At 41.8% G+C, this 23,224-nt stretch overlaps 2 protein-coding genes across 9 annotated transcripts in view; one reads left to right on the forward strand and one right to left on the reverse strand.

Moving 5' to 3' along the window:
* The window catches only part of LOC124116520 (lymphocyte cytosolic protein 2-like), a 107,293-nt gene extending 98,085 nt beyond the window's left edge, over window positions 1–9,208 (reverse strand). For 3 of the 8 annotated variants that reach the window (XM_048393482.1, XM_048393483.1, XM_048393481.1), the window contains exon 1: window positions 2,831–2,996. In XM_048393482.1, coding sequence (XP_048249439.1) covers window positions 2,831–2,902 — 72 coding nt within the window. In that variant the 5' untranslated portion in view covers window positions 2,903–2,996. Of the gene's footprint in view, window positions 1–177; window positions 255–2,830; window positions 2,998–9,077 lie in introns of those variants that run through there. The other 5 variants (XM_048393480.1, XM_048393477.1, XM_048393478.1 and 2 more) reach the window with 4 other exon arrangements.
* A 13,304-nt stretch (window positions 9,209–22,512) lies between these two features.
* Window positions 22,513–23,007, forward strand: LOC125378277 (galactose-specific cell agglutination protein gsf2-like). Its single transcript, XM_048393735.1, has one exon. It carries the CDS (start codon window positions 22,513–22,515, stop codon window positions 23,005–23,007), a length of 495 nt encoding a protein of 164 aa, XP_048249692.1.
* The last annotated feature ends 217 nt before the right edge of the window (window positions 23,008–23,224 follow it).

Genomic DNA, 23,224 nt, shown 5'->3' on the forward strand with positions numbered 1-23,224 from the left:
CAAAATCCAAGAACAAACATATACAACAAACACACTAAAAGCAGGGTCAAAAATGAAAATATGGTACAAAATGTATTCTGTAATTGCACATAACATATACTTACTACATATCACATTTCACCAAAACACATGCAGAAATGGCTTAAGAATGGACCAAAATAACATTAGAATACGTACACAATATTGGTGACAAATCAGGATTCTGTGATCAAACTTCAGAGACAGCATGTTCAACTCATGCATCCACATGAAATCTATCAATAAATATTTCTATAACTGTAAAATCTTTCAGAAAAACAATTGTACCAACAGTATGATTATGGATTATTTTTCCGCTGTTTGGTAATTGATAAGCATTAAGTAAATCACTAAGATAAAGAATTACAATGAAACCTAGCTAATCTGGATGATTCAATTTCACACCAACTCCCTGCAGTTGCAATCCCTCGAGTAATGAATAGTGCGTTATGGCCTTTGCATATTTTTTACACATCCTTTCCCTACAGTATATCATCCGCAGAGCAAGATTTCCAGAATAACAGGGTGTTGATTAACAAGGTTTCACTGTTCAGTAAGCAATATACTGAACAAAAATAGTTTGGGATCATGAATATTTGGGGGCATATCTTTTTTGTAGTGAAGACTGACTGAGCACACATAAAAAAACAAACCATAAATATTTGTGATCCCTAATTTTTGTTATTGGTATATGTTAAATCATTCTGTTTTAATAATACTGTTTGCACCTGCTGAAGAACTGTGTAGTACTATACATGCCTCTCACTTCACCAAGCTTCCCACACTGGACCTAGTGTGCCTCATTCATCCATACAGACTCTACACATATATATTCCCTTTCTTATTGCCCTGATAGGAGGTAGCAAGTAGTGTTAAAAATGTGTATACGTTGCATCACTTGCGCAAATGTTTTCTGTCAGTATATAAACTGGCGGGCAAAAGAAATGCCACCAAATAAATAGTGGTCGTCAGTTTTTAATAAATTTGACATACAGCACAAAAACAGTTGGGAACACATAGCTGGAATGCAGCTTACCTATTCCCTGTAAACATGTGCACATGCTTCACGTGATTTGCGAGAAAAGTGAATTTCATCTCTAAAACCTGCAAAATGTGCACAAAGTTACCCATTTGAAATTCTGGTATAAAACATGAGCAGGATTGTACTCTCTCATTACATGAAACCGTTTAAAACAACGAAGATGCCCCGACGTCGAAGATGTCACAGACTGAGATGGGCCAGGACTGTACAGTAGTTGCAGCAGAGAAATTGGCAAAGAGTGCCTTTCAGCAATGAGAGTAGGTGCCAGCTCTTCAAGTCTGATGTGCGGGTTAGAATCTTACAACGATGTGGTTAATGGACGGCACGTTGTTGCATCCAAGAAGTGGAGCCTTATGGAGGTGGTAGTGTCATGGTCTGGGGTGGCATCTGCGGGGACCAGAAGACAGATCAGGTCATGATCGACGGAAATCTCACTACACGTCGTTACATTGATGAGGATTTGCGACCTGTCGAACTGCCTTTCCTGCAACGACACCCACGGACGCTGTTTCAGCAGGACAACACCAACCCTCACACAGCTTAAGTCACTAGTGACTTTCTGCACGCCAACAACGTGACTGTATTACAATGGCTAACATGTCCGCAGAACTTTAAGTACATGGTTTTTGATCTTGTCATTTTCAAATAATTTTGAATAATTGGTTTTTTTTACAACAAAACATGAGCTGTTACTACATTTTGTGTCTGTTTTGTTTCAGACTAGAAAACTGTTACGTGGCGTTTCTTTTGCTTGTTAGTTTATATATACATTGTGAGGTTCTCTTCCAACCACAATTTCCACCTTTTTTGTGTCACTTATTTTGTGACATTTAAAAGCTCGAAACACTTGGTACCAGTACCAGGATTTAAATTAATAATGACATAGTCGTTTTGCTTCGGAATCAAATTTGTAATAAACATACTGAAGAAATATCAAGCTGACCTGTTTTTTATAAGTGTGCCATGGTAGTAATATTTTTTTTATCACATTAGGGCATATTTATCCTTGTGCGTATCATCAAAATATTGTGAAGTAACCCTGTGTATTCGATTAGCAAATCAGCAACTTATTTTAAAATTATAAACGGGCATTCTGTCAACCTTGCCAAACTCCACGATGACAGTTACATCATGATCATTTGCCATCACACTTTCTTGTGGAAGTATCGTGGTATTTTTGAGTCCTATAAAGCTCTCGAACCCACACGACACCAGTTTGCAGGGACTAGATGAATAGTGTTTTTAAATACTTAACTTAAATACCCACATGTGTAAAAACTAGTGGGTGACAGAAATTTGAATACCCAGATATAAATACTGATACCCAATGATTTTAAAATGCATGGGTAAAATACCCACAACACCAAAAGCTTATCTGGAGCTCTGATTATTACAATTCTGATTGTAGCTGCCTCACTTCCAAACACACACACACACACACACACACACATTCCCTCTGTACTTCCTGGATATACTTAGATGTAACAAACTGTGTCATGTTCCTGGCTAAAAACAGACGTATTGTGACCCACTGAAAACAATATACACACAACTCATATTTGTATCCTGGGAGGTGGTGGCTTGACATAAGTCAATAAAAGCTCCCATGAAAATAAATGTCAACATCATTCATCCATATAATCTGTCTGCTGGCGAATGATTTAGTTGAATCTTAGCAGTTGAAGCAGTTTGTGTCGAACCGCTGCCAACAGCTACTGTGACTAGGGTTAATAAAGTTTTGGATCTAAATCAGCACTTAATGCTCCCTACCTCTGCCAGCCACCTCGTCGTGTCCACGACTGTCCAGCGCACGAGTTCTTCGTATGGTGGGAGAGAAGCCATTTTACTTGTCACATACTCCTGACAGCACGATGTTGTCTAAAACCCGTCCTCCGTGTTTGTAAAATTTAATTTGCTTCCTGGTTGAACATTGTAATCTAATACCTACAGAGTTACTCCCCTTTGCCCATGACCGCAATCACTTGCGATGCCGATCACATAACACTATTTGTCATATAATGGGTAGGTTTCTCGGCAGGATAAAGCCAACGGATAAAAACGATATCCGTTGGGGTCATATACGGGTAGAGATGCAAATATCAAAGGTCGAGTAGGGACTTCTTTCAGTGTTTACAAACAAACATAGCGTCGCCCCTTTTCATTCGGCGATCGAGTCAGAATTAACCATCGGGAATCTGGATAAACTAAAGGGATAATTGCTATCATTATAAAAAAAACAGTCTATTATACTGAAAATCAGTGTCTAACTGTGATGTAGCTAAGGCATTTTATAACTTTTGGCAACTTTGGAGATATAAATTAGGAAACAATTTTGCGAGGGCACTAGGCCTAACCAAGCGGGATCAGTAGCCATATCTGTGCTTGTCGTCCTCTGCGGCTTGATACCTTTTCCAAAAATTCAAATGGTTGGATTTGGCCGAGATATGTTTGAATTGTTACCTTGTTTCGTTTTGTCGCTGTGTGTACATCTGACTGCACTTAACGTTATGACAGGACAGACCGACTGTCAACAACGTCTGAACGTGGCCGTGACGTCTCATAGACTAGCGTAAGAGTAGCTTTCCCTTTGACAAAGGGCAGTTACTCTAGCGGACAGACCGATGGATTGCCGCGAAAGGCAAGTAAAGACAATTGTTGTTATGCGTATATGTTGCTTCGCCACTGTATAAGAAACAGATTTTTAGTTGGAGCTATATTGGCTACTGTCACTGTCCCACTGACACTTACCCTGTGACGTAATAAATATTAATGCGCGCATTCCAGGAGTGAGTGAGTATGGTTTTACGCCGCTTTTAGCAATATTCCAGCAACATCAGGGCTTCACACATTGTACCCATGTCGGGAATCGAACCCGGGTCTTCAGCGTGACGAGCGAACGCTTTAACCACTAGGCTACCCGACCGCTCCCGCATTCCAGGAAAACTCGCAATGTTTCGGTAATGTTTGTGAGTGAGGGAAAGCGATTTTCAAGCACAGAATGACATTATATGACAAAGAGGTTATCACGCTTGTGTGTTTGGGGATGGTTAAGATCCCGTATTAGGATAAACACTATGTATTTAGCTGACCAAGGCTCGCGTGATAACCTCTATTGACGCGGTTTTGGATAAAGGAGAGACACGTTTTACACTTCCTCTATATTTACTTCCTAGTAATGGGAGATATTGATAGCATTGTATTTCTGTTAGAAAAAACATAATATGTTAAACAAAGCGAATGTCAAACGTTTTGTCAGTACCGATTTTTCTGTAAGCAAAATGTGACACATTTCAATACACCCGGAATGTGTATACATTACCTGGGGAAACAATGTCTGTGGTATATAGATCTACTACAAAGTGTATACTACTCTAAAGAAATTAAACAACATCCAATTCTTTCAGATTACTTTTTCATGCCATGACAGATTAACTTTTGTAAAATGAAAGAATCGAGTGTTCTTTAACGTTTTTAGTAGTATATCTAGGTTGGAGGATGCTTATTTATTTTCGGAAACACGTTAATGATACCAACACGTGATCACTATTATAAGTGGTCATTTTGAGCAGGAGTGTGATCTCGCGGACAGGCAGGAGAGAGTGAATTAGGTGTTACGCCGCTTTGAACAGAAGTTCGGTTACATATAACAGAACTATTCTAACTGGGAATTCGCACTGGCGTATATAATACAGACAAGGTAAAGATGAATACAAAACGGCAACGCCAGAGTCAGACAATGTCCAGTAAAGCCAATGTCCCAGTTTGCCTCACTGTACTCATGATTGTCGACACTTCGGGAACCGATAACAACAATCAAGCAGCAGTAAACAGCGGACACTCTTTGTACCGGGCACTGATAACAACAATCAAGCAGCAGTAAACAGCGGACACTCTTTGTACCGGGCACTGATAACAACAATCAAGCAGCAGTAAACAGCGGACACTCTTTGTACCGGGCACTGATAACAACAATCAAGCAGCAGTAAACAGCGGACACTCTTTGTACCGGGCACTGATAACAACAATCAAGCAGCAGTAAACAGCGGACACTCTTTGTACCGGGCACTGATAACAACAATCAAGCAGCAGTAAACAGCGGACACTCTTTGTACCGGGCACCGATAACAACAATCAAGCAGCAGTAAACAGCGGACACTCTTTGTACCGGGCACCGATAACAACAATCAAGCAGCAGTAAACAGCGGACACTCTTTGTACCGGGCACTGATAACAAATGTAACATATATAAAGTGAGTGAGTGAGTTTGGTTTTACGCCGCTTTTAGCAATATTCCAGCAATATCACGGCGGGGGACACCAGAAATGGGCTTCACACATTGTACCCATGTCGGGAACCGAACCCGGGTCTTCGGCGTGACGAGCGAACGCTTTAACCACTAGGCTACCCGACCGCCCACATATATCTCATCCACAGGTTTGTAAGAAAAAGGAATAACACGATTATATGTGATAATGTATGAAGCACTAAGATATATTATCATATTTTCTCTTGGACTTACATTGTTATTATTACACTGCAAAAAAGAAATCAAGATATACAATCTTGTATATGGTTAGGATAGATGATATATCCAAAAATATACATTTTGTATATATGATATGTCCACAATTGTGGTTTTTTTTGTATGCAAAGGGAGATAACTGCTATGTATTCGTATATAAATATTATGTATGCGCTAATTGCAGTGTTTTAAGTTGATCACTGTGTTTCTTTGTGTATGTTGGTAAAGGGGGATAACTGCTATGTATCTTTATATAATTGTTCTGTATGTGCAAAATGCAGTGTTTTTAAGTCTATCAATATTTTAAGCAAGTTTCAAATAAAACTGATATAGTGGCGTGTAACATTAATGTAATGTTTAATGAGTACTCCACACTGTTAGCGGGGTACGTACTCTCCTTGCAATGCTATTGGTATGTGAGTAGACATTATGATCAAATGCACACAGCGGATAAGCAGTCGGGGGGGATTGCACTGACGGCGACTTCTATATTATAATCACTTGAAAGTGTTGAAACCGATTTGTGCTGAGCTGTCGGTTTCATTGTACGGTATACATTGTAGACAGACAGACAGACAGACAACAGTTAGTGTCTCACTTCTGTACATACATAAAACAGAGTTGTACGAATAAACATTGATAAAATGTACAGAACTATTCAATATAATTATGATAGATTATCAACAGAATATCCCACTGCTAAGTATATGATAAATTGTTGAATAAACATTAGATAAGGTTGAGAATTAATTGTGGTTTTTTTTCAAATACATCTAAGACAGGTGAGTCGTCTGCTAGCCTAGTTAGAGTTCGATGATACCCATCCTGCACATATTTTAACATTTTTTTACCCTGTTCCCCATTGATGGAAAGTGTGTCGTCTGCTAACCCAGCTGGAGCCACCGGGTAACAATTATTCACAAGCTGTCAATATACAATACAGAATAATACATCAATATGGCAGTTTCCATGTAAAGATTAAGTATTCCCGAGCAACTTAAAGATATGTACAATATCTATATATTGTAAAATGGAATGAGAGTGACTTAATCTGGACATGTTTTAACCAACCTGTGACTTAGTCAGGTTTCGTTATGTAGACAATCCATGCAATTTGTTCATTTTGTTTTTAAAAGAGCTAAAAATGTTTCAGGGAAATATATCTCCTTTCGCTTAAGTTAACCGGTATATATTTTGTAAGAATAAACTATTGCGCATTGAGCGATTATCTCCTTTGCGTAGTATAGACCTTTTTCACGCGTGACGTTGCGATGCTGTACATCGTATCTTATTCAAGCTGTATCTCTGAGCGTGAGTGATTATCTCCTTTACCCAGGGTGTTCTCTGGTGGTTATCTCCCAAAACCCCTACAACCCATTTCCCCTACAACCCATTTCCCCTACAATTAGTTAAAACAACACGCGGCATTTACCTGTCTGGCATTATTAACTCACCTAAAGGAGAGATTAAGGTCTGGAGTAGAGGTAGTAGAAAAGAAAGGGGTAGAGCTTGAGGGGATAAGGGGACTTAAAGGAAAGTTTAAAAAAGAAGAAGAATTAATGTAAGTGTAATGAAAGATGCCTGTATGATGAGAAGACATTTTTTAGAAATTACAAAAATAACAATAGGAAGAAACAATTATTACACTGAGAAACTGAGATCAGACGATTTAAAGTTGAGATGGCTAGGTTTAGTATATAGATACTTGAAACTGACTAACACCGAAATACGCATCAGTCGGAAAGCGCACGTTAAATCTCCAAAGTAAGTAAGTAAGTAAGTAAGTACTAACACCCTGTGCGAAATACGCATCAGTCGGAAAGCGCACGTTAAATCTCCATAGTAAGTAAGTACTAACATGACATCAACATGGCTGGTCTTCGCAATGTTGAGTTTGTTATGTCACAGAGAGGAAAGCCCCAAGTCCTATTTGATGGTTATCTTCACACTAAGAACGTCGAGAGACTGACTTGCGTACACTGGAAGTGTGTCAAGTCCACATGCAGAGGAAGACTCACGACAGTAGGAACCGTGATGAGGAATGCTACAGAGCATAACCATGCACCTGAGGATAGCCAGAAGGTCCGGTTTTATGAGCACCCTAAGGAAGAGAGCGAGAGAAGAGTCAACGCCGATGCATACCCTCTACAACGACGAACTCTCCAACATGAACAACGACGACCATGAAGCACGATTCCCCCTACCACTGGAACCATCACGGTACAACAGGTCCCAGGACGAACAGCAACCTGGAAGTCTTTCATAACCGACTCAACCGAGGTCTCCCTCACCGACATCCCAACATCTACCGATTTGTGGAGGTAGTCAGGAAGGTGATTTTACAGCTCGCCTCTGGAGCAGCTCCAAGAGGCAGGAAGAGAGTTACAGAGGGGTGGAGAACCGTCTCTGCCGCCTGAAGGACGAGTTGAATAGAAAGGTGAAATCCCCAATGCAGTTTCTAAATGCGGTTGGCCATCTCCTCAGGCTGGGATAAAGAGTGAATTGAACATTTTGAGATGAAATATATTATAATGTATTATGAATTTTAAAAAATTAACATTTTATTATAATGTATTATGAATTTTGAATAATATCGTAATCGTAATTAAATATTTATCTCAATCTATTCGTATTTCTTACGCCGGTTTTATATTGCTTGCCCACCAAGATACCATCCCATAGTTGAACATGAATACCCCACTCCGACACGGTAAACTGACTTCGAGCCGACCAGTCCTTGCTTTATCCTCTTAATATTGAGCGCAAAGCAGCCAAACAGTTATCATCTTCTGACGTCTTTTGGAAGGACACGGGGGATCGAACCACCGACCTCCCGCTCTGCCGGCACTTAGACACTCTCGCCATTAGACCGCGGGGGCAGTTACACGAGTTTGAAGTATTGCACGTGGCTGGTACTTCCGTCGAAAATGATGGATGATGACTCATAATTCTGAAGGATGATATACGTCACAATCAGTCTTATCGTAATAACTATTATATATTATTACTATTATAATAATAAAATCGACACTATTTGCTCAAAATTATATCATAATAACTATTATATATTATTACTATTATAATAATAAAATCGACACTATTTGCTCAAAATTATATCATATTAATATTTTCACCCTACACACTAATAACCGGGCCAAGGATGACCTGAGGCAATTCATAGTGTAGAGGGCTCAGTTCCAGGGTGACCCGACTTTGTTTTGGTTTGTCAGCACCATGCCCGGCCCGTGGGTTTCACCAAAGTGGTAAACGTCCCACGTCAAGCTGACAGGCCGTCAACGGACACAATGTCCAAAGCGGCGTAAAATCCAACTCACAACCGCAGTGATGGTTCCTTCTTCCCTGTCATTGTTACATTGTTACATTGATCCTGAATACTTTATCACCCGAATTTAAGCATACACACACCACGCATCATCCCTGCCGCTGTAACCACCTGTATCAGCCTAATACCCAATGTCTACATGCTCGACCTACCACACATTACTTGCCGTCTCCTCCTGTCCCTTCACTGCAGCTTTCAACGTTGAGGCAAAACTTTCACAGTAAAACTTTCCTCCACTGTGACTTCATATCATCGGCTTACACGGATGTGTGTAGATATGACAACCTCCAATAGCATCTGTACTTCCTCATCCGTCAGGATGTTATGGCCCACCATCATGTCATGGCAAAGTCTCAAGTGGCGTAAATCATCCAATACAGACAACATGTATAACCGACCTCGAATAGAATCCGAACCCAGGTCTAAGGCTCTTGCATCCTGCGTTGCTGTGAACAGTATTTCAGAAATATATCGGTGGGACAGGGGGGGAATCTCCGAGTGATACAGGCCAGGGTGCCTTTGTGAAAAAACCTTAGCGCTAAGGTTACCTTATATCCTTAAATTTTAACCTTAGGCCTTTACTAAGGTTGACTTCCTGTTGCATGAAACTGCCTTACGCTAAGGTAGCCTTAGTTAAGGTGAAAATTTAAGGTTGGTCAGACCCAACCGTAGCGTGGCTAAGGTTGAAACTTCATTGAATTTCAACATGACTACTTTCTTGTTGATGTGTGAGGAAACTGAGAGAAGTATGAGGAAACAGCGTGTTTGTCCATGCAGCTTGAGACACTGACTAACATGGACAAACATATTTAATTCGGACAACAATGTAGTATTTTCCAGATTATTATCCAAATATGAACACTTGCATGGTGCCGACAAATCAATGATCTATATTTGTGTTTAACATTTGTGTCATGGTTATATGACATCACTACACAAAAGTAGTCGTACCACCGGCAACCGCGGTGATTTAAACAGGGCTATATGCCATATTAAAAGCAGGCATTATTTAACACGATACACATGCGGTGAACATAAATTTACATCACAAATGTTCACCGTCCGGATGTTAGTCGTGGACCGTCACGGGTCTTGTCTGTTCACAGAGTAGGCGGAGCTTGTCTTGACTTATTGCGCTTGAAGATATGTTACTGATTTCATATTGCTGTCTACTGTTTTTGGTGTTTAAATTAGCAGTCGGTGTAAATATTATTTCTTACTTTTTTATTGGTAAGGACTGCTAACCAGGTGTGTTAATTGTTTGAAGTATATGACGGAAGTATATCGTGTCTCGTAACGTTCCATCCTAGTATACAGAAGTAACGACACGTCTGGTTCACGGCTGGAAATAATAAGACAGCGCAACGAAGAGAGGATAACACTTTTGTAAAACATTTTGTGTAACGCCGTCGATTGCAAAATATTCAATATCACCCGCATATGTGAACTTAATACAAAAAAAAAGATATTTATTTTTTCTTGTCAAATACTCCTACAGCACACATCTCGATAAGACACGGATCTAAATATCTAGGTCCACGGGTGAAACTGTCAGAATTTCACTGGAGTGAGTTATCACTTTTATTTTTTCAGTTAAATATAATAATTCATCAATAATTACAAACTAAACATACATAAATGTGGAACTGATAATTATGACGTCATTGCCTACCATGGTTGACGTCACTTTGAGACGGTGATCAACACTGTAAACAAATGATCTTTTACAGCTGACCTTAGCGCTGATAATGAAAAGACACTAAGTATGATGCGGGACATCAACGCGGCGCCCAAACGATATATGTCTTACAAAATTAGGTTAACTCGAGTCGGGCCAAGAAAAGTCGGGCCGGGCCGGTCCAGTGGGTAATACTTAAAATGGATTACAGAATAATAAATCGAAACGTGCATTTGTAGGCAGATTTCAAATGTCCACAAACGCACAGTTTTGCTCATTTAATTGAGTTTGGATCAAAATGCATCTTCAACAATGTAATAAACTGATAATTATAACTATACTAGCCACATAAAGAAACTGTGCACGGAGAAAATATATTCTGGATTGAAACACAGCAAGAACAAAATGATGCAGACGCTGTAGCAGCTGAATGATCGGACCATAAGAAAATGTCAACGGGACCTGAACAACATCTGTTACGATGACGTCAGAAGATCAAAATGGAGTAGGGGGTCAAACGACAAAGTCACAAAGTCAATAACGCGTATGACCACCCTGTGCGTGAATCACAGCAGTGCATCGGCGACGCATGGAGTCCACCAAATGGGCATGGAAGGCCTCGGGAATGGCCTGCCATATCCTCCTCAAATCCTGTGCCAAGTCACGGACGTTATCTGGAGGATGTGGAAGACGACGCAGACGGCGCTCCATTTCATCTCACACATGCTCTATTGGGGAGAGATCTGGAGAAATTGCAGGCCATGGCAGTAACATGACATTGTTATGGTGAAGGAAATCCATTGCGACCCTAGCCGTGTGAGGACGAGCGTTGTCCTGTTGAAATGTCAATCCCGGGCCATGACGTTGCAGGAAAGGAATGACCACAGGCCTCAGATCTGATCTCTGTAGCCAACACCTGTGAGATTGCCCTGAACAACCACCAAAGGGGTTCGGTGCCGTGCTGTTATCCCACCCCAAATCATCACAGAGCCACCTCCAAAACGATTCCTCTCCACAATACAGTTGCGTGCATAACGTTCTCCCAAACGCCGGTAGACACGTTGGCGCCCGTCACTGTGGGAAATGTTGAACCTCGATTCATCTGTAAAGACAACATTTCTCCACCATATTCGAGGTTGGCGAACATGATTTCGACACCATCCTAGACGGTTGACTCGATGACGGTGTGTCAGGATGGGACGTATGGCAGGGCGTCGTGGTCGAATCCCGTACTGACGTAAACGATTCCTGACAGTGTTGGGATGGATACGGCGCAGTCCAGGAATTGTCTGGGACGTCGTTACTGCCGTTTGGAACCTGTGTCGGAGATGTGTAACTCGAATCCATCTGTCCTGTCTTGGCGTCGTTACTCGGGGACGTCCTGAACGTGGGTGGTCGGCAACGTCATTTGTGTTCTGATAACGCCTCACCAATGCCGATATCGTGTTACGATGGCATTGGAAATGTGTTGCCACCTGTTGTTGCCTCATTCCCGCTCGGATCATTCCAATGGCTTCATGACGCTGTGCAGCTGTCAATCTTGGCATGATTTGCTTGTGATATGCTTGTGTCTGCACCTGAGAAGGTTTGAATTTTTGAATGACCACAGATCATGCTTTCCAAAGTGACAGCGAATTTTGAGTTGCACATGCTGTGTACAGCTGCACAGGATGCACGTGCAGTAACACATTGCACGTCCATAGGCCCCCATCAATGACGTCATATCACATGGCACGTGCATGAGCGTTTGAATGTCTCCAATAATTGCTGTGTTCAAACCTATCTTTCATATATGGACGGTGTGCCCTTATATCTATATTTTCTCCGTGCACAGTTTCTTTATGTGGCTAGTATACATACCGAGAGTTCCCGTAGAAAAGTCAGTTTCTTGACTGTGTGTTTCCTTTGATGAGGTTTCTCACCGACCTAAGCATAACGGGGTGTGATATCCTGGGCAGGAAATGACAGTGTTATGACTACTCTTCTTTCATTAATGAACGTGTTGGGCAACCCTAATTAATCTTTACTAATTCATGTTAAACCAACACAGGGTGTTTTATGGAAGTGGATATTCGCGAATGTCATAGGGCTGACACGAAACGTGTTAATAACTGGTACTTCTACTAAACATACTTTATATCTATAGACTAGTATTATATCTACCTGTATAACACTTTATAGTGTCTCAGATCGCGGTATTTAAAGAAAACAAGGTGCTCAAAGTGAACTTTAAACACACAGGTGTATCATCAAATGTGTTTACAACTATAGATTAGTATCATATCTAACTATATACCACTTTATGATGTCACAGATCGCGGTATTGAGAGAAAAGTGAAGCCCTTTTCCCTCTACATTCTCAACATAGTCTCGATCAAAAATGTTTGCCTTGTATTGGGTCCGACTTTGCCCGGGCTGTCAAAATCAACTTTAGTCAATACATCGCATTTAAACAACTGATCAGTTAAATTTTTACTGTATTTTCTTAAGAAAATCTCTGTTCCGACTTGGCCCGGGCTGTCAGAAAGAGCACGGATCAGGTCTGATGGCAACTGTTTTTGACCTGCTGGTCGTAGATGTAGCTCATCATGCGCGATAAAGCCCTTTCTCACTGTGCCGGTTGACATGAATTCAGGGTGTCCTCCATACGTTAGTCGATCAGCTTCAGAAAGGTGTTTTAGACCTTCGTTTCGGGCGTAGGCCTTCTGGTTCAGGGCATCGTGGTTTGAAATGCCCTGGTCATGGCGCCACCTGTTCGATCTCTCGGGTTGACTCCGGAAAGGAATACCACAGCTCTGTACAAACAAAAATATCCTAGACGTTATTTACACCCAAAACAGTACTTTTCCGGTCAAACAAATCGGACGAACCTATTATAATATGTTGTCATCTGACAACGTTATGGAATGTTTGACGGTGCAATGCGAAGTCACCTTATGAGCCGGTAATTTACAAGCAAATATTGGATTGTGTTTGACAGCAGATGATGTGACATACCGTGGGTTCCGTTCCCTTAATAAGCCGAGCAGTTTCGTGAAATCGCCAAAGACTTGTCTCGGCGTCCTGGGTATGTAAGACAGAGTCATTGATCCCAGCATGGACAATGGCGAACTGAAAATAATGTTAAAATAACGGTCACTTGAGATGTATCTTTTACTGAAACCCAAATGTAAGGTACGTTTTGGGAAATACACACCGTGTCTGTATCTGCCATCAAAACCGGTTTCAATTATCATTGTCGTGAGTTTATTATGACTGATTCTTCATTACTACGTGCGTGGAACAGTCCTTATGATGTGCAAAATGTTACTTCCTTTAACTGTTTAAAGATACGATATGTAGACGTCTCCTACCTTAAACCTCTCAATGTCCCAGAGGAGATCAGGAACGTCAGCCACCTTCGCTCCTGACAGAGATCTCGTCACAATGCCTCCTTTCTCCGTGTGCCGTCCAAGATATTTTACATAGGTCGCCATTAGGTACATACTGCAGTCATTGTCAGATCGTGATATTTGGAATAGGATGTCAGTGCGCTACCTCGTCACTTTCATAGGGTAACACTTGGAGAAGGTTAGGTGAGACACTTTGTATTTCAGGATAAACTCCCTCAACCCTGCTTAAGGATTCTATTATCTATGTGTGTGTTTAGGAAAACAGGATTCTCTGAGACAGTTGTAATCTGCCATACCGCGAAGAATACGTGCTGCATCTCCGAGCAGCCATTTCCGACAAAGCTCGTGCTGTGACAACATACTTCTCCTGAACCTGACTTGGACCACTCAGTATGATTGTCGTGATGGTCAAAGACGCCGTGTTACGACGTAAATTGTAATAAAAAGGTAAATTGTAATACTTGCAGCAAATTGTAATAATTTTGACGTAAATTGTAATAACAACGTAAATTGTAATACAATTTGACGTAAATTGTAATACGCAAATTGTAATAAAAATTTACGTCGTAACAAGGCTTGTGTCGTATGGTTGCTAGGGATATACCGAGGACGCGTGAAGGAATGGGAAAGTCGTTCCACACTGTCACGTGTTGTAGATTACCGTTGTTATTTTGTAAAGTAAATTGTTGAAAGGCGTGTTGGTCTTGGTGATCGAAATGGTATTATTTTCAATTGTTGTTAAAACCCTCAATGTTCCAATTGTGTTCATGCATACGGTTTATATATATAATCCGGACACCCATAACAGAGCTGTCCGTGCCCGATAGTTGACGCCCATGATATAGACATGTCCGGCACGTGCAAGTGTGTACGCGACTGAGCTGTTGAATGAGGGTAAATAGTGTTTTAAGCCGTATCAGCAGTATTGCAGCTATTCGTGGCTGGCTGAACTGACGAATGTGACAAGTAAACCAGTTTAGGGCGAACTCTTTTCCGTGTCGGGAAGTATATTAAGGAGCTGAATAGTTCAACATCAGCTGTTTCCAAATCCCCGTGACCCAAGTGTTATCGTTACCCCAGTTATCTTAATGTATAGGCTACTGATTCCTCTACCCGTGAGCACGCAACCTACAGACACGGATGGGAGAGTTTCTCACAGGTGTGACCATGACTGAAAGTTTTCTACGTTTTCTTTCTAAATTTCAAGAGTGAACGTGCACATATAGGAATACTGGCTTGAATTGATTGCCAAATTATATGGTGTAATTTTCAAGCGGTTACATATTGTCAACGCTCATGTTGACGGGGAATTGGCTCATGCGTGAATCAAAGACAAAATCTGCATCACTGTCCCGGAACGTTTTGTGCACAATATATTAACAATAAACAACATTTACACAATGAGCGGAATACCTGCTCTGACAACACAAACACAACAATGAGCAGACCTTCCAGCTCAGGCAGACGTGAGGGGAGCGGAGCTCTAGCTCAGCCTCGGGGCGTTCCCTACGAGCGGGATACTTCTCCAGGTTGTCCGTACACCAGCACTCGGAATACCAAGCTGACTAAGATTGTAGTTGTAACACATAAATGTACTGAACCGCAAAAGAAACGTCACCCCAAGTAACATTGCATGAAAAGTCATTTAAATATCAAAGTTTCTAAAATTTATCATAACTTTTCCCGGAAAAATGAAATTTGATGATAAAAAAGCAAATGACAATAAAACCGATCGCCCTAACGCATCACGGAAACGGCCATGGTAACCCGATGCTACCACATGCCAAGATTGACAAGAAATCAGCGACATCAAGCCCTTGTACGATTGCAAGCTGGACAAACCGCCCGGCAAGTAGCCAATGCATTTCAAGTCGACGTAAGGACCATATACAGGCTCCAGCAACGTTACCACACCACCAACACTACAGATGACCGGCCACGTAATGGAAGACCAAGGGTCACCACCCGACGTCAGGATCGTCAGATTGTGAGACAGCATCCTCAAGATAGCTTTGTTACTGCTGCGGAAACTGCTCGACAGACCACGGGGAAACACCAGCGACACATTAGTGCGGACACCATGCGTCGACGATTGACTAGCAGACACCTCCACTGTCACAGGCCACACCGAGGACCCATTCTGACACCACGTCATCGCCGGGACCGTCTTCAGTGGGCAACACGGCAGTAGCATTGGCGCCACCAGCAGTGGAGAAGAGTCCTCTTCTCAGATCAGAGCCGTTACTGTATCTCAGCAGCAGATGGCACAGAGGCCGTGGGGAATGTTATTCGGATGCTTGTGTTGTTGAGAGAGACTCGTGGGGTGGTCCGAGCATCATGGTGTGGTTTTGCACAGAGGGTCGGCCCTGTGGTCTTCAATGGTGGCGATGGTGTCACAGTAGCTCGGTACATTGATCAAGCCTTGAGACCACGTCGCCGCAACCACAAGTTTCAGCATGATAACGCCCGTGCCAACACTGCGAGAGCAACAAGAGACTTTCTCCAGTAGAATGGCATCAGAACCATGCAGTGCCCTGCCCTCGGTCCCGATTTAAATCCCATTGAGCGCCTGTGGGACGAGATTCAAAGACGGCTGAATGACGTCCGAGCAAGGCCGACAACTGCAGCTGAACCGCGTCAGTCGTTCCTCAGAGTGTGGGCTCAAGTGCCTATAGCCTTCATCAACCACCTCATCCATTCCATGTATCGACGTTGCACGGCAGTCATCAATACACATGGCGGACACACGAGATACTGACTTGTAGTGCCATTTTCTCTGAGACTAGTGCTGTGTTTCACTTTAAGAACATTTGACACCTTAATCTCAACCTTTATGATCAGTTTAGTTAAGTTTCATCCTTTTAATATGTCTCATAGTATGTTTACAGTGTTTGGACAAATAAGGTTTCTCATATATCTATCCATGGTGACGTTTCTTTTGTGGTTCAGTATAGTAAGAACAACAATGGACAGACAAAGAGACACTGACGTTGCTCTGGACGTAGGATTTATGGGCGTGATGAACCCAAACAGCTCAGGGGATGATCAATAAAGTGAGTGAGTGTGGTTTTACGACGCTTTTAGCAATATTCCAGCAATATCACGGCTTGGGACACCAGAGATGATCAACTAAGGATATAAATGTCATAATATAAGTAACAGGAATTAACGGGAAGTGATATAGTACCCCAGGTTGGCTGACAGTCAATATACAATGAAATGTTATTGAGGATTAACAACGGGGATAAACGTCTGATAAATAATGGAAATTAAGTTATGATTGTCTAAAGAATAATTGGCCCTTGGCATTAAATGTTCATTCGTACAATGGTTGTCGTAAATCAGTCGCCATGACAACTTTCCTCCGTTCCGTGAAGTTTGGACCCCAAACTTACACGAGTCTAAATATGTGTGAACGTTTTCATCAACGGAAACAACACTGCAAATGTAAACATATTCACTTAAAACCAGTTGATATCGTTGAAATCCTGATGCAACAAATTCACCTTTGCAATGACGGTATGAAAGTGATCATCTAGCCAGTTTGATTTAGTGCCAGTTTGAAAACTAACCAAGTGATCTTTGTAATGTGCAACTTCACTACAAGGTAATTTCCACTTTGCACATATTCAATAAATAAACTGACGTCCAAAAGAAACTTTAACAGAGTTTGAAATCACTCTTGCTTTAAAAACAACAAAACATACATGCATGAAGTAAAGATTGATTGAGAAGATCAATATATCAACATAATCAACACTGAAAATGTCAATCATACCGCGACCGAGAATGACGTCAGAGCCCCCCAAAGTTGGGTGTGGTACAAAACTCGAGCTTTCAGAATCATGGACAATAGGCAGAGTACATAAAAAGTCGCTCACGTTCAATAACAAGTCATTAGTAGCGTGTGTGACCACCAAATGCCTCAATACACGCAAAAACTCTTCGACACACAGAAAAAGTCGGTCGTCTAATGAGGTCACGTTGGATTTTACGCCATTCTTCTTGGAGGGCCAAGATCAGTTCTTGCCGGTTGGCTGGAGCCCTAAACATACAGAATCGACTTTCGTCAGTGAAGACAACCCACTGCCAGTCACATCGTTGCCAACGTCGTGCAACCCGGGCCCATCTCAATCGCAGTCGACGATGTTGCGCTGTCAATAGCTGTCCTCTGTATGGTCTAAAAGCCCTGATTCCTTGAGCCCTGAGTCTCCTGGCCACTGTCTGTCGACTAACCCTGTGACCTAAGGTATTTGTCGCCGATGACGTCACTGTCAGGAAGCGATTTCGGAGGTGCAAGGTACGCAAGTACCGGTCATCATGGGGCGTGGTCCCCCTGGGTCTGCCTGTTCCTAGGCCTGTCAGCGGTCCGCCCTGTCTGTCTGTAACGTTGCATCAAGTTGGTAACGGCAACACGGGAGCAACCGAAGGTTCGTGCAATATGGGCGTGGGCTGATCCCATCTGTACCATACCCAAGGCTCGTTCACGTTGTTCGACTGTGAGTCGTGGCATTTCTATTCTGTTTTTTTTATCACTGTGGATGTCTGACTTGCCGTTGCAATCGTTTTATACCCGTACCCGCACGGGCATATGCAGTTGTCCGTGGTGCACGTGTTTTTCACATTTTCGCGAGTTATCTCGCAAACATGTAACAGACGATTAACATTTTCTGCATACACTATTGTAGTATTTAGGTTATGTGTTTTAGATAGACTTCATCGGAAAAAAAATTATACTTAGTCTGAAATTTATATTTTCAGTTGGTAAAGTTTCTTTTGGACGTCAGTTTATATCACTGAAGGAAGGTTCTTTGAATTCATGAGTCTGGCTTGGCGTTGCGACTCAGTACCGAATAATGATAATGATAATGAGTTATGTCATAAAAAGTACAAATTAAACATCTCAGCAAATGTTTGGCATAAAGAAAGCTGAAACCAGGAGTCTAACTTTACAGCGCGACTCAACGTGTTGGTACCTTTACCCTTTTAAGTACAATGGGTGCTCTTCCAGGGTCTTTGACGGAGCTTGTCCAGATATTGTGGGTGTTATGCCCAAGAAAAAAATAATCTTTAATTCTGAACATCAACACTCTGAAATGCTGAATACTGCTGTGCTGTTAATAACTAAATACTGACATACAATACACATATGTGTGGGGGTGGCTTACCCTAGAATATCCCTAATCTGAATTCAAAGTCCTCGACAATACATTCAATTTTGTACCAAACTGTGCACATTAATAACTTGTAACAAATGACAAATTTCGTCGTTTAGGTTTTTGAAATTACGAGTCTAGCTATAAAATGTGACTCGATAACCCTACAGCCTAGGTTTGTCTGGGCCCTTGCTTCAACCATATGTCTGGCGTGGCCTGGGGACATTTCAAACATTCCCTACACAATAACTTCAGAAATTTAGCTTGACTAAAGATGTAATTTGGAGTGTATTGCGCACATACCTAAATTAGTTTTGGAAAGACACATTTAAGCAAAAATATTCTGAAATGATCAAACATACCTGGTTGCACATACAAACAGTCACTCATGATGTATTCTAAATTGAGTCCATGTAAGTTCACACAAACTGGTAAGTCCTAATGAGATATCTTGTACACAATGTCCCACCTGTAGGTGCCCGCGAAGCGGTTTCTATATGGTGCAGGGTCTGCATGATGATGGCTGTGGTCGGATCTCTGTGGGATAGGCGTGTATAGGCCTTTGGTCCTGTGTAGGAACGGAACCTTGAATTGAAAATTCCATCAGGAAGTTGGCATTGGAGAGATTCTTGTTGTTGTCTTCAATCTTGTTTCTTTCCTCTTCATGACTTGAGTTGATGATTGCTCTTCGGGGTGGTAGGCATATAGAGAGTTTACTGGATCGGGAGTAAACTCAAGAGTTACTCCAGCCGGATTCTCCACCAGATGTCAACGGGCATGTTGACGTGGTCCAAATTGTCCAGATATGTCTGAACTTTTTCATCAACGGAAACAACAGTGCAAATGAGTACATGTTCAGTTCATATCAGTTCATGATATGGTTGAAATCGTGGTGCAACAAATTTATCTATGCAATGACGGTATGAAAGTGATCATCTAGCCTGTTTGATTCAGTGCCAGTTTGAAAACTAACCAAGTGATCTTTGTTATGTTCAATTTCAAGGTACTTACCACTTTGCACATATTCAATAAATATACACATGCACAAAAGTTAAGCGCCACCCATCATATTTGTGAGCTGTTACTTTTGGCACTTAATGATGACTATTATCACGAGATGTACGATTGTTATAAGCCGTATATCTAAACCTCATGTGATGCAAAAGTTGTCCCAAAGCAAGTTTATCTTGTGTTCCAAAAGAATATGAGCAGAAAGGAATTTTACCGAAGACCAGAAATTGAAGGATTAGAAAACATTGAAAAACTTTTTTTGTCATGTAACTGTCATGATATCAGCAGACCATATCAGGTGTCACATAGACACCCTAGAGGGTGCAGAGTCTATTGCAAGACAGAAACGTCAGTAACGTGTGTATGATCCACGGACATTGACCACAACTTCAACCCTACGCCCCATACTCATTACAAGTCGTTAAATGCTTCTCTGAGGCAAACGGATCCATTCTTCATGAAGTGCGGCTTCAAGTCCAGCGAGATTTTGAACTGGGGGATCAAGATGTCTGATTTTCCGGCCAAGAATGTCCCAGAGAGGCTCAATCAGATTAAGAGTCGGACTACAGGCCGGCCAAGGAAGAGTGGCAATAGCTTCTTGACGCAAATAAGCCAAAACTGCCCGAGATCTGTGTGATCTAGCATTGTCGTCAATGTAAACAGGTCTTGTCTGAAGAGGATGGTTATCAAAATGAGGGACTACCACTGGACGAAGAACGGCATCTTGGTATCGTTGGCCATTCAGGTTTCCACGAATTGTCACCAGCGGAAGTTTTCAGCTGAAGGAAACACAACCCCATATCATGACAGACCCCCCGCCACATGCTAAGGTCTTCTGGGTGTTCCTTGGTGCAAAACGAGTGTTACGTTGCCTCCAAACACGTATCCGACCATCAACAGTTCGTAGCAGCATTCGACACTCGTCAGACCAATTGATCCTTCTCCAGTTGGCCAGGTTCCATCGACTACGGGCACGACACCATATCAGACGATTCCGCATGTGCCTCTCAGTCAATTGAGGACGTTTTACTGGTCTTCTGTAGTTATAACCAGCCGCTCTGAGGCGACGCCTTACGGTCATCGTCGAGAGCCTCTGATGGGTAATCCACTGCAGTCTTAAATCTGTTGAAGTGGCAAATGGATTTCGTCTGACTATCCTGAAAAGACGTCTATCCTCTCTGTTAGAGGTCTTTCTTGGCCTACCAGACCTATGCCTGTCATTGACATCATTGGTTTGACCATGTTTGACAATCAAACGAGTGATAACACTGTGATGACAACTCATTTGTCTTGCAATGGCCCTGCATGACATGACAGCATTTTTCATGCCTATCACTTGCCATCTTTCAGCGTTCGTTAACTTTCTCCTCACCATGGCTGATTTTCAACCTCTATTGGAAGGGGAATCTCACACAGGAGCAAAATGCAACCACGTGTCTGAAACTTGAATTTCACTATTTATAGGGTAGGGGAACTGCAGCAACACGTAAAGCACGCTTTCCTTGTGGTATCTGGACTAATTTGGGTTCATAAAACTACGGAAGCCTAATTCAGTCATACATCATCATATTTCGTATTTCTGATTCCCACACGTGAAAACAAGAGACTATGAATATGGTGGCGCTTAACTTTTGTGCATGTGTTTATATCACTGAAGGAAGGTCTTTGAATTCCGGAGTCTGGCTTGGTGGTGCGACTCAGTCCCGAATAATGATAATGATAATGAGTTATGTCATAAAAAGTACAAATTAAACATAAAGAAATTGAAAAACCAGGGGTCTAACTTTACCGCTCTCCCCGTGTCTATGACGGAGCTTGTCCAGATATTGTTGGTGTTATGCCCAAGAAAAAAATAATCCTTAATTCCGACATCAAAACTCTGAAATGTTGAATACTGCTGTGCTGTTAATAACTTAATACTTAATTACCCAAGAATATCCCTAATCTGAATTCAAAGTCCTCGACAATACATTCAATTTTGTACCAAACTTTTCACATTAATAGCTTGTGACAAATGACAAATTTCGTCGTTTAGTTTGTTAGAAATGTTAGTGAGGATTAACAACGGGGATTAACGTCTTATAAATAATGGAAATTACATTATGGAGATATATACATGTAATGTCTACAGGATAATTGGCTTTTGCAATTAAATGTTCATTCAGACAATGGTTGTCTTAAATCAGTCGCTATGACAATATGGCAATAGTGCCAACTGTAGGTACGGTCGGAATTCTTTCAAAGGAAACACTAGACATTTTAGCCCACCTTGACAGACATACTATGTACGAGTATCCAGATCTGACCCTGTGGTATCACGACGACTAAAGAGGACCCGACCTCTATTACCATGACTACCAAAAAGGAACTGACCTCCATCACTATGGCGACTGTAGAGGACCCGACCTCTATTACTATGACGACCATAAAGGAACTAACCTCTGTCACCATGACGACTGTAGATGATCTGACCTCTATCACCATAACGACTGCAGAGGATGTGACCTCTACCACCATGATAACTATAGAGGATCTGACCTCTATCACCATGACGACTGTACAGGATCTGACCTCTATCACTATGACGAATGTACAGGATCTGACCTCTACCACCATGATGACTGTACGGGATCTGGCCTCTATCACCATGACGACAGTTGGGGATCTGACCTCTATCACCATGACGACTGTTAAGGATCTGACCTCTATCATCATGACGACTGTTGAGGATCTGACCTCTATCACAATTACGCACAGCACCATGACGCACAACCCTGCACATCGAACTGCGGCGCCTTTGACGACCTCCCACCCATGCCCCCGTGGTTCTGGAGAGCAAATGTGAAAGAATGACATGTACCATTAGACTCTCGTGGAATCGTTATGCCAGGAATGCAGCAACCTGAGCAGAGAAGATATTGTTAGGGTTTTTGTATTCAAAACCTTCTTTAAGATATTTGATAATTTTTAAAATTCAATTTTGTTATATGGATCATAGGTCCGTGATTTCAACGAGTTCAAGGCAATTGAATTGGTCCAAATGTGTGCCTGTAAAAAATTTC

This window comes from Haliotis rufescens, unplaced genomic scaffold (assembly GCF_023055435.1).
Source record: "Haliotis rufescens isolate VD_foot unplaced genomic scaffold, xgHalRufe1.0.p SCAF_12, whole genome shotgun sequence".
NCBI lineage: Eukaryota > Metazoa > Mollusca > Gastropoda > Lepetellida > Haliotidae > Haliotis > Haliotis rufescens.